Raw genomic sequence first — 18,623 nt, 5'->3', positions numbered from 1 at the left:
GTGTGTTCTTTTGATCCGTAGTGGAAACTGAATAATGTTGGATCAGGTGATGGCATTGAGCAAGGCGTGGCAATGGATTACACCACCTTCATCAACAGATTTTATTAAATGGCGGCTTGTTGTATCAAAACAACTGAGAGTTTAAATGTCATAAATAATTTTGAAATATTTGACAGATGGTAATTGATAGAATGGGTTGTCCAATTTAGTGGTAAGTAAGTAGTAGGCGACCTATTGAAAGTGTTCGTGTGGTTAAAATATATGCAAGGAAAATACACTATCCAACAGTAATGGAGTGGGGAGGATGGTGTCCTTAAATGAGGTGATGGCCACTTGCCATTCACGAAGAGACAGCCCAATCAGGCTTGGATTTGGACTTCTTTGGCCGCCAATAGCAATAGTAAAATTATTCACAGCCCCCATCCTTTTCTTCGATATTAATATTTCATAATTTATAATTTATTTACAATCTTACCCTCTTTTTTTTTACATTTATTACACCAACGGCAAGGATGGTGGGGGTCCCACAAATGCTTTACAACTTCCCCTCCCAATTGCCAACTGGGGTGTCTTCTTCTGCTCCACAAATTATATGTATTTAATATTCCACAAAACAAATAAAAAAAATAAAATAAAAAATAAAAACAATAAAGGAGACCCCACAAAGTGGTATTAAACCAAACAAACCAGGTTCTAGGGGGGACCCACTGATGGGCTATAGGGGAAGGGCCGAAACATCCAAATGGGCTTGGGCCCACCACGTGCCCCAAGGCCCACTTAATAGGAGAATCTGTGGTTGTGTGGCAGCTGTGGCCATTTAATCCTGGCCGTCAAAATCATTATGTGAGAGAAAATGAGAGCAGAGTTTTCATTCCATGGGAGTATTATTTAAAAGGGCAATGTTTGAGGATCTCAAACCTCAATGCACAGAATAAAGTAGAAAATAAAATAAAATAAAATAAAATAAAATAAAATAAATAAAGGCCTCTGAAACCTTAATAGTAGAAAAAAATACGTAACCAAAATTATTTTAAATAGTCCCACTGTGGGCCCCACTTTCTTTCTCCTTCTAATTTTGCACTCCCACCCCCTCCTTTATTTCTTATTTACATTCCCACCCCTATTTTATTCTCTTTTTATTTATAAATTTCAACATCTAACCCCATTTGTTCTGATTTTCCACGAAATCAAAGGATTTAGAGTAAATTTACATTTAATTAACAAGTCAAAAGGCTTTCTCATTTCTATTTATTTTATTTTAAAAGAAATGGGAAAAATTTTCTAATATCTTAATTTGTAAGTAGTGAATATTCTTTCTAATATTTTAAAAACTAAAAAAAAAAAAAAAACATATTTCCAAAATTTACCCTTTGAAACAAAATTTCCATAAATGGATACCTAAGCTTTCATTGGAATCCAATTCTTCATAAAAGCAAAGGAAATGTTCTTATTCATATCTTATATGCCTCATTTGTTTTTTTCTTAAATTATTTTTTTATTTTATACAATGAAAATAATAATAATAATAATAAAAATTCACAAATTTGATTCTTAATTGATTGATGTGATAGAGGCAAAAAAAAAAAAAAAAAAAAAAAAAAAAAAAAAAAAAAAAAAATCTATTTTCTGTCTTAGATATTTTCTCACAACCTTTCTTTATTTACAAATTCCTTTTTGTATCTTTGAAAAAATATATTTCCAAAATATAATTTCTTTTTTTCCATTTCTTTTACAAAGCTTTAAAGCTACCTTTCTCTAAAGTTTAGTTTGTCTCTCTAATTGTAATCAAAGCTTCTTTTTAATTTAAAATGGTAGCAACCGTGTAATATTTGCTTAAATAATTTTGACCTAAAATATCGAGTCGAATTTCAATTAAAGCAGGTACATATTGATACATCGTAAGATTGTAAGAGGTGTTGATGGATATGACAAAACTTCGATAATTATGGTTAGATTATGACACGAAAAGTAGGGTGTAGAGAGACATATAGATTATAGCAGACGAAAAGAGTCAGCCAAACATTTCACAAAATCAAGTTAAGAATGTCCTTGAACGTAATCGAGCATTCAAGTGCTTTGTCTAATAGCGAGTGGACACGAGTAGTAATGACACAGTTTTGTCAATAAAATTGGAGTTGTCATATCAAAGTATTGGGACGAAAATTTCTCGAACCAAAAGTACTTTTTTTTTCCCTTTTTGGGATGCATTCACTTTACCATCCAATATAATTATGCAATCCGAGAAAGCTAAAATAAAATAATTGTTACGTTATAATAATTTAATTATTTTAAATTAATAATTAATTAATTAATTATTATAATTTTTTTTTTTTTTTTATAAAAGAATTAGATTGTTACAAATGTGAAAGAAGATAGAGCCTATATAGTCAACTAAGTTGATTTATCTCGATAAATTAAAGTGTTTTAGGGTCAATAAAGAATCTGAGCCTACAAAAAGATATTCGGTACTGTGTTTTAAAAATATCTTTAAAATTTTAAAATTGTATTAAAATTCTCATTAATTTAATAAAAAATATATAAAAATAAAAACTTTAAGATGCTCTTTTTAAAAAATAATATAGATAAAATTATTACCACCTTTAAAATGACATGAATTTCCTTAGTTTTTTAAAAAAATTAAAAAGTTATTACCGTTAATATCGGGACATAATCCCAATCCATTTTTTTTTCTTAGCTTCTTAAATTCCTTCTCAATTCCATTATTTTTTTTGTTATCGATCTTCTTATATGATCATTTTAGATAAAATGAAAGAGTTATTTGGTTTAGGAGCATTTTCAAACATAAATAAAATAAATTTGATATCACTTGTCACAATCGCATTTGAAGGGCAGGGGACTTACGATTGTGTGACACTTACTTCCCAGTAACAAGTGAGGTAAGTCTATTCATTATCACGTCGCCTATGACCAAGCGACGTATGCTCGAGCTTCTGGCCCCGATTCAAGAAGAAAGTTTTAGAAAATGGAGCAGAGAGATTTCAAAATAGAGTTTTGAAAGAAAGATTTGAGAAATTGAAATTGAAATGGATGTTACATGAGAATATAAACAAAAGTTAGGTGAATGCATATAAATATCGGACAGGGAGAAGATAATTTATCTTTAAGGTATGTTTAAAGAAATGGCCTATAAAAATGTTAAAATTTCTTATATATATATTTTTTTTATTAATTGTAACATAAATGAAAATGAAAATGAAAATGAAAATGGTGTATAATGAAGTAAATGGGAGAGTGGGAAATGACAATTGCAGCAAAGAGAGAGAGAGAGAGAGATGATTGATTTGACAGTACAATGAGATTGAGATAAAAGGGCGAAAGAGACATTTTAAAAAATGTATTTTTCTCAAAATTTATAATTAATTATTTATGTTATAAACCAACACCTGACCCTCTTTTAGTTCTTTACTAACAAGGAAGGAAGTTTAGGTGCAAAAATAAAATAGGGTTCAATCCGTAAACCATATCTAACAATCCACTTAACAACGTTCTAGCGTTCATTGTCTCGATTAACAAGAAATCTACAAAGAATACTAAGTTGACGACCAAAGTCACTTGCTATACATTTCTATCGATATAAGCTTAGGCTTAGACTTAGACTTGTTGTTGTATTAATTCTCAAATCTCACGTTCATTCGAGTGAGCTAAGCTATTATCCCACATTAGTTGGGGAGGAGAACGAAACCACTTTTATAAGGGTGTGAGGGGAAGCTCGAAAGGGAAAACGTAAAGAGGACAATATCTGCTAGCGGTGAGGTTGGACTGTTACAGGAATTATAATTTTTTTTTTATGACAGTTGAACATCTTAGGAGTATAAGCTTTTGTTCATTGTTACCGAATACCCTTCAGAACTCTAAGCACATCAACCTTTGACTTAACCTCGGGTACTAAGACGCCTAACTGTCCATTCACCTTGTACATTACGAAACTATCGGTTCGCTTAACGTGGTTTTACCTCCGGCCGTGGTTCGAAAGTCTTCTAAAGAATATAAAAAATAGGCATTAAAGTGGAATTAGAAAAGAAAATGATATGGGTGAAGTATCCTAATAGGAGGGGATAGGAGAAAGTGAGAGGCAAAGGGAGAAGAGCCAAGAGAATAAAAAATATTATCTACAAAAATAAAAACAGAATTTATTGGTTTGATCTGAAATTCTGGACCTGTATTCATTAAACATTGCATAATTGGTTGGAAGGCGGCAATATGAGAGCACCACGTTTCCTCATTTCTGCCCGCATTTCACTGTTTTCACACAGATACGCAGACACACAAACAAAAGCATATAAATACCATAAATCACAGTCAGACTTGAACTGACAAAGTAGAAACAAATTGGAATGAGGTAAGAAGGTCACGCAGATATTAATAAAACAGCCTTCCCCGATGTTCGACTCTTTCTTTGGAATCCTCGAACAAAGTACACTGTTTGTACCTTCGAGGCTCATAATGAAAATTTTATTGATATGACTAAGTTAAGAACATGACTCTAATACCATGTTAGGAATTATGGCTATCTACAGTGGTATGATGTTGTTCACTTTGAGCATAAGCTCTCATGACTTTACTTTGAGCTTCCCCAAAAGGGCTCGTGCTAATGGAGATGTATTTCCTTAGTTATAAACCCATGGTCATTCCTAATTTAGCCAACGTGGGACTCCCTCCCAACAATCTTCAACATGTCATTGCCAATGCACCAATCTTTCTGACTCTCTCAACCTTTTTAAGTGTTCAGACTAGCGTTTCAGGGATCAATGACCAAAAACTGAGTTATTTGTCACCCGAACATTCAACAGCTAGATCCAAAGAAACGACACGTTCTTCCTTCCACAACTTTCTCTAGACCCTACAATCCCTCCGACACCCCATAATAAAAGAGACAATTTTGTATTCTTGGTCTATGAAGACAGGTTAGGTCCGATTACATGTAAGAAACCCAACTACTTAACCCTACTGAAAATGTTTTATAAAAAGGGCATAGAACATGACAAGGTACAGTTCTAACCAGAAACTGAGACAAATGTTACCAGGAACACAGAACAAAGGAAAAAGTTAGGGGCAGGGAACTGTACAATAGTGAATGCAGGAGTACGTATTATATAAGCATGTTTGAAAGGTACAGAAATGTGAAACATAGTATTTTGTAATGAGCTATTAAGTCAGAAATCAAGCCATAGAAGTGCAAATTAATCATTACTTAAAAGCATACAAATGAAATGAAGATAACCAATTAAGCATATCTCACTTATGGTCACCCTCTAATATAGAAGAATAAGGATTATGGCGGTGCATGTTGTTGGTTCAACAGGTGGTGATACTGGGGGGGGTTGAGGGAGGCTTTGGCAGAATTGAAATGGATATTTTGGGCGATCGAGCTCGGTTGGTGAGGTGGAGGCATGGCAGCCGGGAAATGGGTAGCTGAAAATGAGAATCCTGATGATGCTGCAGTAGAGAACAGTGGCATTTGGGCGGCATTAATCGGGCCATGGATTTGCCATGCCCAGTTAGGGACTCCTTGGGATGAACCTAATGCAAGTCTCTTCTCTGTCATGCTTTCCTGAAAGCAAAATTCAGATAATACCATGTAATTCAGGTCCTGTTTGCTTTAGCATCTGATGTGTTGTTAATAGTTTCCAACATTAGATCAAATATTAGCCTCCACTGCTATCAAGTTTGAGTATTCATTCATCTAGTGGGCTCACAAGAATAAGTCGTACAGTGTCGTACTATGTTATCCACTAAGCAGTTCAATGATTGCTAAAGTCAAATTGTTCATCCTTTGAGTCATTGGACATTATGAGTGCAAAAACATCAAGTGCTATTTTGATCGTAATACTCTATGATGTACAGCAGCAAGTTAAAAGGGGCCGACTACCCTTGCAATTAATTCAGTAATCAAAGATGCTGTGGGATACAATTGATTGAACCATATTTGTTTGAGTTCAACCAGGAAACTGATAGCGAAAAAGTTCACAAATTTTCGAACTAAGCTCTAAAATAACATCATATCAGTGAAACTCACCTCACTGGGGAAGAAGCTAGATTGTGTACCGTTCCATAAGGGAGCATGCTCTGATGTCATTGCCAGTCCATTCACAGGTGGATCGCCAACTGCTGCACGGGCATTGCTCTCCATCTTCAACATAGATAATTCAAAAAGTAATTTAGGGTAATAATTTTTCTCTGTCAGTCATTCATTTTTGGGAACTCTCATTGCTAAATAGAAACTGGAATGTTTCACGAATTCTTTGTTTAGTGTTTACCTTTGTGCTCCTATCATTAGGAAAGCAAGGACCAGATTGGAATCGCAGATGCCCATCATCCTCGTTTGGACAGTTGGAAGGGGGTGAAATCCCTAAATTCAAATCAAGCATACTCCGACCACCTATAATGGAATTTGTACACAATCAAAAACAAGTTGGAACAAATTGTGATAACCACCAGATCATCCATGCATAAGCGTATATGGTTTATAGAAATATACCTTCACTGCTGCCCTCAGAAACTCCCTCTCCTTCGTATGTGCTAGGCTCAAAGTTGGTTACTGCCTCCCTCCCATTACATTTGATTGCTGCCTTGTCATAAGCCCTAATTTCCACAAAAATAAAAAGGGAGACGTGTTGGTTGGATCCCTATTGAGGTTGAAAGTTCAGGATAATAAAATCAGTTCAGGTAGAGTGAAATTCGTGCTTTAAGACCTTGCAGCTTCGACCTCGCTGTCGAACAGCCCAAGATATATATACCTGCAGAAAGGATTATAACCTCCGTGATGAAAACACCATCCCATTTCTTCTAAGAAATAGGCATCTTAGATTTCTATTTTTCCAAGTGATGAAAGAACAAATAATCCATTGAGAAAAGGCTAGAAACCAAGTCTCAGTTTGCTATATAACGTTTATTCACAGGCCTCTTAACCAAAGATCAAAAGTAAAGCATGCTTTTCAATTTCACATTATGATTGCTCACTTTTTCCCAAGGAGCTGCCCCATTCTAGCTTCCCATCGGCCACATTTGTGCAGTGTTACCCCTCTATATTTTGAGCTCCCCCTTGAGAAACCAGTGCTCTGGCGACGAAGTATGTGAACAAACTCTTCCTTGCTTAAGTTCTCCATCTGCCCGAGAATATTATTGAAGGATAAAGGAAATTCTTAGGAAAAGTAATTCTTAAATCATGTAATTTGACGATGAAACGAATTCGCTGAAGGAAAGATAAAATAGACGGCACTTCAGCTAACCAGTTTCAGGTCTTCCTCATAATCGCTAACATTGAAATTAATATCAGCGTCTACCCCCCTGAACTTGATAGCAGCTCGATCATATGCTCTAAATTTAGAAAACTTCAAAAAGTCAAACACAAATTCTTTGCTCATAATAGTATAAGTGTGGGCTTTCTCCTCCACGCATATGAATTTACCTTGCTGCAGAGTGTGCCGTGTCGAATCCACCTACAGGAACCGAAGAATTATAAATTCGTCAGGAATTTTCCAAAACAGAATATGTTAACGAAAATTTCCTTAAAAAATGAAACTCGGAAAATGCTGTAGATGACAAATATTTCCATAAATAACACAAATCAAAGCAAATTAAGTAATCGAGTCAAAGTCATACCGAGATAGACTTGCTTCCCGCAGTCCCTGCACGCGAACAGTTGAAAAACAAGAAGTTTAGACAATAGATGACTAATGAAGCATACATCGGAGTGCATTAGAAATCTAATTCAATCAAGCAAATAAATTCATTTGAATTCAACGGAAGGATACGTCAACTGAGTGAACGAACGGACTATCAGAATTTAACGAAAGAGGCAAAAGCAAACAAGTACACGATTCAACAAATTTTTTAGTAAGTCAAATTCACTCACCAAATATGAGATTCCCACCGCCCAGTCCTCCGGTAGAATGTGACGCCTCTGTACTGCGAACTACGAGACCTTGGACCCCTCCTGCTCTTTTTCACCGGCTGAGGCTGAACTGGCTGAACCGTTCTCCCCTCCCCTGCTGAACTGCTTCGATTGCACGCAAGGTCGATCCAGTTCTTCCTCGAAGAAGATGACGAAGAAGAGGCCGATTTATGCCCCTGAGGAATCCCGAATTCAGCATTCACCGCTCCACCTAACGGAAAAAACTCCTTAGTGACCATATCGTTCGTGCTTCCAGCCTTCAATATTTCGAAGTTGAGCGTGAAGAGCTCGCCACCAGCGCGTGTGGAGCACGAGTCGTCATCGCCGCCATTGCTAGAGGTATCCGCATTGACAATCGAAGAATTGGAAGTTCCTGATTCATCCACATGGTTCCCCGAGCCTTGAGGAAGCTTCTCAAAGAACACGACGGAGTCCTCCTTATGAGTCGCATCAACCGAGTCGACATTGAGATTAAGATCAAACATCTTCTCTTAATCTCTCTCCGAAGTTCCCAATCCTAAATTCTAATAAGTTTTCTCTACCACGCGCCTTCGCAGTCGATCCAATTCAACATTCAAGCATCGATCACCGTGTTTGATCGAACAGTATAAATCAATCGTAATCAGAAACCACCAAACGACTAAAACAACAAATCGCACTAACAATTTGAATGGACAAGGTTTAACAAAAAAAACCAGAAACACAATCAAACGAAGAAAAAAAGTACAAGTAGATAGTTAACTAGAGCTTCGTCTCTTCCGTTTCCGGCCAGAAACGCCGCCGTTCGCCGGTCGCCAAACGGTAAAAGACAACAAAAAAAAAAAACTCAGTCAAAGAGAGAATCGAGCAGAAAAAGCTCTGGAGATATTAGCATTAGTCATCCCGTCGGCGAAGATACCGGCACCGGAGTAATCTGAAATTATTAGCAACTAAGTGATTCCAGGGCGGAGAAAGATGAAAGAAGAGGATGGGACGTATGAAGGAACATTTCAGACCCATTCTAAGAACAAGGGAATAATAATATATATAAACATTTTATTTCTCTCTCTCATCAAGCCAAATCACCGGTTTCAGCCGGTAACCGGTTGACTCTTGATATTGCCAAGGTAATAATCCTCTGTTTTGCAACGCATTTCTCCGTGGTGTTTCATAGACGGGAACAGCCGTCTGTATAACTAACCAACTAATCAACACGTAGCGGTCGTGTGTATGTGTACGGCGGATCCCTCCCTCCATAATATTCAAAACACATCTATCACCGTTCATTTTATTTTCGTGATTATTACAAAAATACTCTTTTCATGACTTACAAAAACCATTTTCTTTTTTTCACAAAATTTTATAAATTCATTTAAGGTATGAGAATTAATGTGATACTTTATTAGTTTTGAAAATAAAATATATTAATTTAAAAAGTTCGCGTGAAAATTACGTACAACACTTTATATTTAAATTTTTGTAACAATAATTGTCGTATTCGATGCACAAATGGTATGTCAGTAAAAAAGTAGGAAAAACATGCGTGCATGAGGGCAACCGTAACGTAATATTTTAGATATTTCGTAATACTTCAACAACATCGGGAAGCAACTCGTCTTAGCCTATCATGATACAAAAACAGAATCGCACGTTACTACAAAACAACAATTAAGAGACGAAATTTCAAGGAAAGAAATCTCGTGTGAGAAGTGTTATGCAAAACATTAGAGATCTGTCCCGTCCACAAGTGTGCTAGGTCTAGGCCCATATTGAACAACTGAGGTTGTTGAACTCAACACACCTGCCTTAAAACCATAAAGAAAAGACCCTCCCTCATCCACGAAATACTTATTTTAGGCCGACCACAAGGTCATACTTGACCGAGACTGACCATAGGGTTGATACTATACTTATATGAAAACAAATTTCATGCTAAGATATTACAAGCCGAGATTAAATGGTGTGTGACCCTATGGGGAGGTTATATGTAGGGTCGGCCTCGACCTTTTACCAAGGCTGAGGGCATGCAATTGTGTTTTTGAAAGTCATTCGTTATAAATACATACAGTAAATCTTTGAATGTTGGTTATGACTCAGTCATTTCAAAATAATCAAGGTTGAGTCAATGATAATACCTAAGTCAATGAAACATAATCACAAGAATCAAACTAATAATCATCCAAAAATCATAGAACTTAAGTAAATAGTATTAAAATCAAACATAATAACTTCATTACCTAAGAAATTTATCGATTATTATAATGTTCATATAAATTGTTCAAATACGAAATTGATAGAAATGGCTCTAAAAACAGATTGTTTTGAAATTAGAAAAGACAAGAAGAACCAAGCATTCAAACAAGGAGGTAGGGAAAAGATTGGGCAGAAACCCAATTACATGCCCTCAGCCTCGGTAAAAGGTCGAGGCTAACCCTACATATAACCTCTTTATAGGGCCACACACCCTTTAATCTCAGCTCGTGATATCTTAGCTTAGTACCAGGGCCACACACACCATTCAATCTTAGCTTGATCCGGGTTCATCTTTAACCTAACCAACCGGTAAAATGCAAAAATGTATAAGAATTTTAAATATAAATACCATACAAATGTTTTTTATAAGATTTGTATGAGTTGAAAAGTGTTTTATAAAGAGTTAAAACATAGCTGTAAATAGCAATTAAAGGTATTAAGCACAGAAATTAAAAGTTTATAAAGTAGTTTGAAATACTTTTTGAAAAATAATTTTATTTCTTATCAACTCCTATTAGTTTATTCATATTCTTTCTTTACTATAATCTCTCTACAATTTTTCATAAATTGTAATTATTATTATTATTTTTTAACCTCAGATTTAGTTTGAACGTTGTTTCAGAATCTTTGAAATGTATGTGTTGTTTTGATAAAGTTTAAAAAGATAAGAGTTTATGTTTAATTCAAATATTCAACCGTTCTAATTATAAAAAGTCTCGACTAATTTTCAACTATCTATTTCAATCTTTCTTTTTAAAAGTCAACCTTTTAAGAATTTATTCCAGAAGTTTATAAGATTTAATAATCCCAACCGTTCAGATTACCCAACTTAAACTGGGTTAGGCTTGTTTATATATTTTTTCCGGTTTGAGTTCAGTTAATTTTTGAAAAAGTGAAATTCAAGTCAATTTGCTGGTTGACTTTTTCATGTTAGGTCAACTCGAATCAATCCGTAAATAGAGTTATAACACCATCCATCCCTACCCTACTTTTAAGATTATTATGAAGATTAAGAATATTTGACGTTGTAACCGGTGTTGATGATGCATTGTGACTTATGACGGTTTGATATTTGCATTTTATGAAAAATTATTTATTAATATAATAAATAATTATGATTTTTTAAATAATTAAAAAATAAGAATGGGTGATTTGGACTCCGGGTTAATTTAAAATTCAAAAAAAGAAATCAGTCATCTTTAAAATTAAAATTCAAATTAAAATTAAACTTTTAATTTCATAAATTTAAACATTATATTTAGTTGGTTTCCTTTACCTTTTTAATTTTTAAGGTAAAGATTGCAATATTTAGAAATTAATATTTTTTACTTTGTTATGTTTTTTTTTTATATTTATTATTGAAATCTACTTTATTTTATTAAATTTTCCTGTTTAAAAAATAATAATTTTTGTTTTTTATATTATAGTTCTATTATATATTAAAGTAAAAAATAAGCATCTATATCAATATATTGAGACGACCAGGTACTAAGCAAATAAATATAATGTCATATAATAATAAATAAAAAATTTCAAAAAATTTTATTTACTTCTTAAAAAACTAGAACATAAAATAATTTTTTTTAAAAATATTATAGATAAAAATACATTTTTAAAACCTTAAAATCAATAAATATTTTTAAAAAATTTAAACTCAAATAAACTAACTAACGGTGTAATTTAACATTTATTAATGTGGTTCCTTAACTTGAATTTCTCCCGACAAAATACTGAATAAAATGTTAATATTTAATTTTATATTATGGGAGCTAAACTAAATATTTTATTTCTTTATATTTAAGGTCTAAACCCTGAACTCTAAATGATTAAACATGAGCGGTGTAGGCTGTTATAGTTTCGTAGGTTGACAAGTCAATCACGTTTTTGGGCTTCAAATATTGTGTTGGGTTGCCGCAAATGTTGACCAACCTGTGTTGGGGTTATTATTTTTTTTTAAATTTCATTTTATTAAACTATATAGGGTTTTGAGACATAGGTGTAACATGTTTGAGTGTACATTAAAATAAGTTATCATAGGAAACATCAAAATCTTTAGGAAATATCAAATTGTCTAAAGTACACACATTTTGATCTACTTACTTCTCTTCTCTCCCTTTTCCCTATGTTCAACCTGATTCCTTCCTTATTTTTTATTTAACAATCTTATTGTATATGCGATGTTAATGTAAGTTTGTGTAACAACGAGCAGATATTATCCGCTTTGGCACGTTATGTATTATTGTCAGCCTCACGATTTTAAAACGTGTCTACTAGACAGAGGTTTCCACACTCTTATAAAGAATGTTTTGTTTTCCTCTCCAACTAATATGAGATCTCACAATCCACAAGCCCAACGTTCTCACTGGCACACGTCCGTTATCTAGCTATAATACAATTTGGTACAACCCAAGTCTACTGCTAACCGATATTGTCCGCTTTGGCCTTACGTATCATCGTCAACCTCACGATTTTAAAATACATCTACTATAAAGAGGTTTCCACACCATTATAAAGAATATTTTGTTTCCCTCTCCAACCGATGTAGAATCTCACAATCCACCCCTCTTGAGAGCCCAGCGTTCTCACTAGCACACACCCCTATATTTGGCTCTAATACCATTTGTACAACCCAAGTTCACTGCTAGTAGATATTGTCTGTTTTGACCCATTATGTATCTCTGGCACACAGCCTATGTTTGGCTCTAATACCATTTGGTACAACCCAAGTCCACTGACAGTAGATATTGTCCGCTTTGGCCCACTATGTATCGTCGTCAGCCTTGTGATTTTAAAATACGTCTACTATAGAGAAGTTTCCACGCATTTATAAAGAATGTTTCGTTTCCCTCTCTAACTGACGTGAGATCTCACAATTTAAAAATTCGAGAGCTACTAATTTGTTTGTGATAATAGGATGTTTTAAAAAATTTATTTAAAAAAAAAAATTAACTATGTATTTAATGGTATTTTTAGACGAAAAATAGATGACCTACACGTGGCGGTGAGAAACTAAAAAAGGCAAAGGAAAATATATATATAAAAAAAGGAAAAATAGAGCGGATAAATTAGTTCCTTCCCCATTGGGTAATCCTCAGCCTTAAAACATTTTACTAAACCTATTTTCTAATTATAGAAACCCCACGCTACCTCAGCCATTACCAATTACAACCTTCCTATCTTCCCTAGCCGGTTGCAGGTAATCTTAGTATCCCCACTTCTAGCTGTACTCGTAAATCTTTTCACCTGCCAATAAGGACGTGCCACGTCACAATAGTTCCAATTTGAGTAATTTAGGTTAAAATTATGCATTATTATCTATAATGTTAGTTTTAATTAATCTCTATTTACTGGGCCAAATCTCACTAATTGCTTTTAAGCTATTATTTAATATAATATAATAACTATTAAATTTAAATTAAGTCACGATTGTTGTTAAATTTTTTTTAATTAAATATGAGGATTCAAACATATATTAATGAATAATATATGAGAATTTAATTTCCAGTTCTACTTTTTTTAAACTAAAGTAATAAATAAATAAAACCTAAACTATAGGATATATTATTTAAACCAATTAATTAATGTCATTAAAGATAATAATACCTTATTAGATACGTTGTGATGCTATTTTATGGAAAAACAAAGAATATATTGTTAGAATAAAAATCTAAATTAGTTATAATATTATTTTTCTTTTTCGGTTTTCAATTAAATAAATTAGGTTTTTTTGGGTACAATTATATAAATTAGGCTTAATTATCATTATAGTATTTATAATTTGAGTTTAATTTAAATTTGGACCACATTACTTTAAAAACTTTAACTAATCTCTATAATTAAACACTAATTTAACTATAATTTGCTTAAATCTCACCATTGCCTCTAAACTATTTTTTATTTCTTAGTTTTAAATTTTATTATCACTAATAGTTTTAAATTTTATTACGAGGAACGAAATAAAAAAATGAATTCATTTCCACGAAAATAATAAAATGCAATAATAGAGACCATTAATAAGATAAAGATGAAACTATATATTATAGATTAATATCAAATTAAAATCAAAATCAAAGTTATGCCATTAATATAAATTTAATAATTGAAGAAATAAAAATTAATATTATTAATTAAATAACATATCATAACATCTATGACAAAGAGTTTTGACATACAAAACCAAAATTGAAACAATTGGGATGAAGCCTAATTGCATAGCGTCGGCCTCGTAGATGAGGCCGACCCTATATTTGGCATCTAAACGGGGCACGTACCATGCATGCACTTGGATTGTAGTATTTTAGTTCAACTCGAGCCGGTTCGTTTTTAACCTAATTTAGAAAGAGATAGACAAAAACACTTCAGGTGTTGTATAAATACACTGTTGAGCAGTTTTGTAGGTAAGGTTTTTCCTCGTTTAAACAAAGTTTATCGTTGTTGTCACATGAAAGTCAAGTGTGTTAAAATGTCTAAATAATGACAACGATAAGTATTTTTGTGCGGAAAAGTCAAAAATTTAATCGAAACTACCAAACATTTACTGGCGAAAGCCAACTAGACTATTTTAATTGCATGAAATAAATTAAAATCTTATGAAAATAAAACGATCAACACCCCATAGTCATACCTCAATTATTTCTACACAAACTTATTATCAAAATTATAACTATTCATAACATAAATGTGGTTTTATTGAAGCTTAAAAGGTCGAGCCCTACGAGCCCTAATTAAATGAAGTATAGTTGCAAGAATCAAGTCGAGCTTGAAAATATAACTCCCGAGCTCAACGTAACAATAATCTAAGGTACACCTTAGAGCATTAAAGTTAACTCCCGATAATCAATTTTCAAGAATTAAGGAAAAAAGATCCCAACATAAGATAAAATTGGGACAACACAGAAAGATCATGCCATGGAGAAAAAAGCTCGGCAAGAGGCGAACTCTACCATTGACTTCTCAAAATAGCACGTGTCATGCACAACTCACTGATATGCAAATTTTTCCTCTCGTAAATCACATTCTTCGTTCTTCAAATAAATTTTATCGTTGTTGTCACGTGAAGGTCGACAGTGTTACTCCGTCAAGATTTTGGCAATAATGCTTATAAAAATTTATAGTTTACTTCGGTTAAGGGCTAATATTGTAATCGAACAATTATTATTTTTCTAATATAAATTTTTATCGGTACAAATTAATTTTATTATTATTTTAAAAAATAAATAAAATTTGTAAACCAAACCCACTAGAAATGTAGCCAAAATCCAGGAGGTCTACCTACAAAGGAATCATAAATTATAGTAATAAAATAAATAAATAAATAAATAAATAATGAATTAAATTGGCCCAACTAGATATCAACAAATCAAACTTTGTTTCAAACCGCACTATGATCATACTGACCCAGACGCACTCACTGCCTTAAAATTTACGTGAACCACACGCGACCCATTACCCAAATTAATTTATTAATATAAAAAAAAAATCATAATTTAAAACGTATTAAATTTCCGATTCTATCCTCCTCCATTCAAATAATTAAAACATATCCTATATTGACACATTAAAATTTTAAAAAAAAATCAATAAATTCAATATTTAATTAAATTTCACAAATTATCCTAATATATATTTATAGTATTAAAGATTAATTTTGAAATTCTTAATTAAATTAAAAATATTGGAACCATTTATTTTAAGGGGGGAGAAATGTTGTCGGCAGGCACATTGGAAAGTTGTCGACGTGGACGTTCTGCATCCATTCGTACAAAGTCATTTTTATAATATTTTAAACGTTGGGTTTTCATAAACTTTTCTATTTTTATAATATTTTTATCTTCAAGATATTTAGTACTACTTTTCTTAATCTTCCTTTTTATAGTGTGAAATTACGTTGTTGACCTCCCACATGTTTCTTAGTATTTATTTTCGGAAGTTTTTAATTATTGCTTGGAATTGTCCCATTTATCTCTACCGCTTTTATTTATTTATTTATTTATTTTTATATAGAAATAAATAGATTACAAAATAAAAATATCAATAACCAAGTATATTTTTTTTTCTAATTACATTAAATGATTTCTAATCTTTTAAATAATTTTTTATTATTAATATTTTAAGTTTGTTGCATAATTTCATTACCATATTTATGAATGCGTTACTCAAATGTTACTTTTAACCCATAAAATTCGACTTCAAATGTTACTTGAACATATAAAACCCGACTTTTACAAATAAAAGTTAGACCTATTTAGCAACAAAGTCAGTGATTTCATTACTATATTTATGAATGCATTACTCAAATGTTACTTTAACACATAAAACCCGGCTTTTACAGATAAAAGTTGACTCGTTTAACATCAAAATCAGTAATTTCATTACTATATTTATGAATGCGTTACTCAAATGTTATTTTAACACATAAAACCCGACTTTTACAGATAGTATTTGACCTGTTTAACAATAAAGTCTATTTGTTTGTAGTGACACGGTATATATCCTAATATGTTAATAAGTAAATAATTTAATGATACATTAACTTTTTGTTCACAAAGTGTAACAATTTCATTCTGAACGACTTTTTGAAATTAAAAAATTCCACTGAAATGAAGATTTTTATGTGGCGAGCTTGTGTTGTGATATATGTTGGATGATAAAAATCCCACGGCTAATTTAAGGAATGATTATAGGTAAAATCAAGGAACACTATCTTCATTAGTATGAGGCCTTTTAGAGAAATCCTAAGCAAAGTCATGAGAGCTTATGTTCAAAGTGGACAGTATCATACATGGTTGCCGATGAGTGCAAATAGTCATAGCTTGGACCAAGAAAATGGGTAGTTTTTAAAGGATTTGTTGAGCTTGGTGAACCTAACTTTCAAGAAGGGAATATATTTGACAATTGAAGTACCCATATGTCCTTACAAAGGCCCCCACGCACTAATTTCATCACCAAAGCATCCCTTACTATTTGAGAGGAAACAATTTTCCCTGTCAAAGTGAGGCGGTCGAGAATAAGGAACTCGATTTAACATGTTACGACGAACAATACACACATTGTGGTAAATGACCAACAATTCCAAGTACACAAATGGTAAGCCGCTCATGTTTTACATCGCTCAGTTGTGTTTGTCTTTACTATCAATGAATACGTGGTTATAGAGAATTGAGACGTTAAAAAAAATTCATGTTTGTAGATGCATACGAGGGATTACGATGTCGTGGGGGTGGAAGGCATGTCGACATGAAGTCACAATGGTCGGATCTCGAACGGAGGAGAAACAGAAAGGAAGACCGAAAGTTTTGGAAATAGAGAGAAACGTAGTTTGAAAATCTTCGAAGTAGTCGAACGAGCCCAGAGAGAGGAGCTAGCCCGACCAACAACCCTAGAGGGTGTGCGAGCTCACCTGGTGGGCCCATGCTCGCACATGTAGGTTGTGTGTAGAGAAGTACTACACATCTAGCTTGCTCGGACTGGAGGCCACTATTTTAAAGAAAGATCTCATTCATGTTTTGCATTCCATGGATTCAATAACAGAGTCTAATGGTGAAGTCACTTCCTTAAATATTTATCCTGAGCTACTCTTATATTTTAGATAAAGGCAAGGCACATCAGTTCGGGTGACGACAACGTCGCATTGAAGACCATAAAACCTACCTTAGAGTAGTTGCATTCGTTTTGTAAAATTATTTTAAATGAATGTTTCCAAATAAAAATGTCATGTAATGTCATGCATATAGTAACGATTCTATATCAGTAGCAGGTACACTTAAGTTTTAAAGAAATAAATAATAAAATCATCCTAGTCACAAATTATTGAGAAACCTGTGTAATAAAAAAAAAAAAAAAGAAAGAAAATCCAAATAATGATGCCTCTCAACCACGAGAGAAGCAATTAAAATAAAGAAACCTCGAAAAAAAACAAGGAATATTAAATAGAATTAAGAACAACAACTGGCCATTACCAAAATCAAGAGATTATCCAATAAAATAACTCACAATTATTAATCTTATGGCTCAATCTTTTCAGGATTTTTTTAATTTGAATTTTCTAGAAAAGCATATTGTAGAGATAACCTTCACATGAATCACAACTGTATATCATAACAAATCCATCAATTCAATTCCTATGGATAAAGTCAAGAGTTAGCGACAAATATCAAGCAAATAATTTAACATTTTTAAAGCATACAAAATCTTGTACGTGTATACATTTAAATAGTGAATTAAAATATATATATATATATATATATATATATATAAAATTAGAAGAAGTTAAAGATAAATTGGACATTTTCTCAAAGATCGAACTCTAAAAATAAAATGCGTGAGTGCACTGAACATGATGCCACAAATAAAATAGAATAAAATATAAAAGGAGGAGCATCGTATATTTATAACAATATAATATAAAGCGACAAAACATTTCGAGGAGATTAAGATGTCTGAAAGTTAATGATAAAGAAAAGCTAAGTCCAATGTA

General features: G+C 32.7%; 1 protein-coding gene across 2 annotated transcripts; it reads right to left on the bottom strand.

The window, feature by feature from the left end:
* Window positions 1-5,089: 5,089 nt before the first annotated feature.
* LOC111499867 (ethylene-responsive transcription factor RAP2-7-like) lies at window positions 5,090-8,900 on the bottom strand. Of its 2 annotated transcripts, XM_023151575.1 has the most exons (10): window positions 7,877-8,900; window positions 7,624-7,649; window positions 7,430-7,460; window positions 7,251-7,338; window positions 6,982-7,127; window positions 6,714-6,758; window positions 6,500-6,603; window positions 6,279-6,400; window positions 6,038-6,151; window positions 5,090-5,572 (listed from the first exon to the last, which is right to left on the bottom strand). In XM_023151575.1, exons 1-10 carry the CDS (start codon window positions 8,398-8,400, stop codon window positions 5,294-5,296), a joined length of 1,479 nt encoding a protein of 492 aa, XP_023007343.1. In that variant the 5' UTR covers window positions 8,401-8,900; the 3' UTR covers window positions 5,090-5,293. The 2 variants fall into 2 exon arrangements, with proteins under 2 accessions (XP_023007343.1, XP_023007344.1); XM_023151576.1 differs by lacking the exon at window positions 6,714-6,758.
* Window positions 8,901-18,623: the final 9,723 nt, after the last annotated feature.

The sequence above is a fragment of the Cucurbita maxima genome, unplaced genomic scaffold, assembly GCF_002738345.1.
Source record: "Cucurbita maxima cultivar Rimu unplaced genomic scaffold, Cmax_1.0 Cma_Scf00027, whole genome shotgun sequence".
Classification (NCBI taxonomy): domain Eukaryota; kingdom Viridiplantae; phylum Streptophyta; class Magnoliopsida; order Cucurbitales; family Cucurbitaceae; genus Cucurbita; species Cucurbita maxima.
Note: the sequence above shows the minus strand (reverse complement) of the source record. Positions and strands in the feature narration are given on the sequence as shown.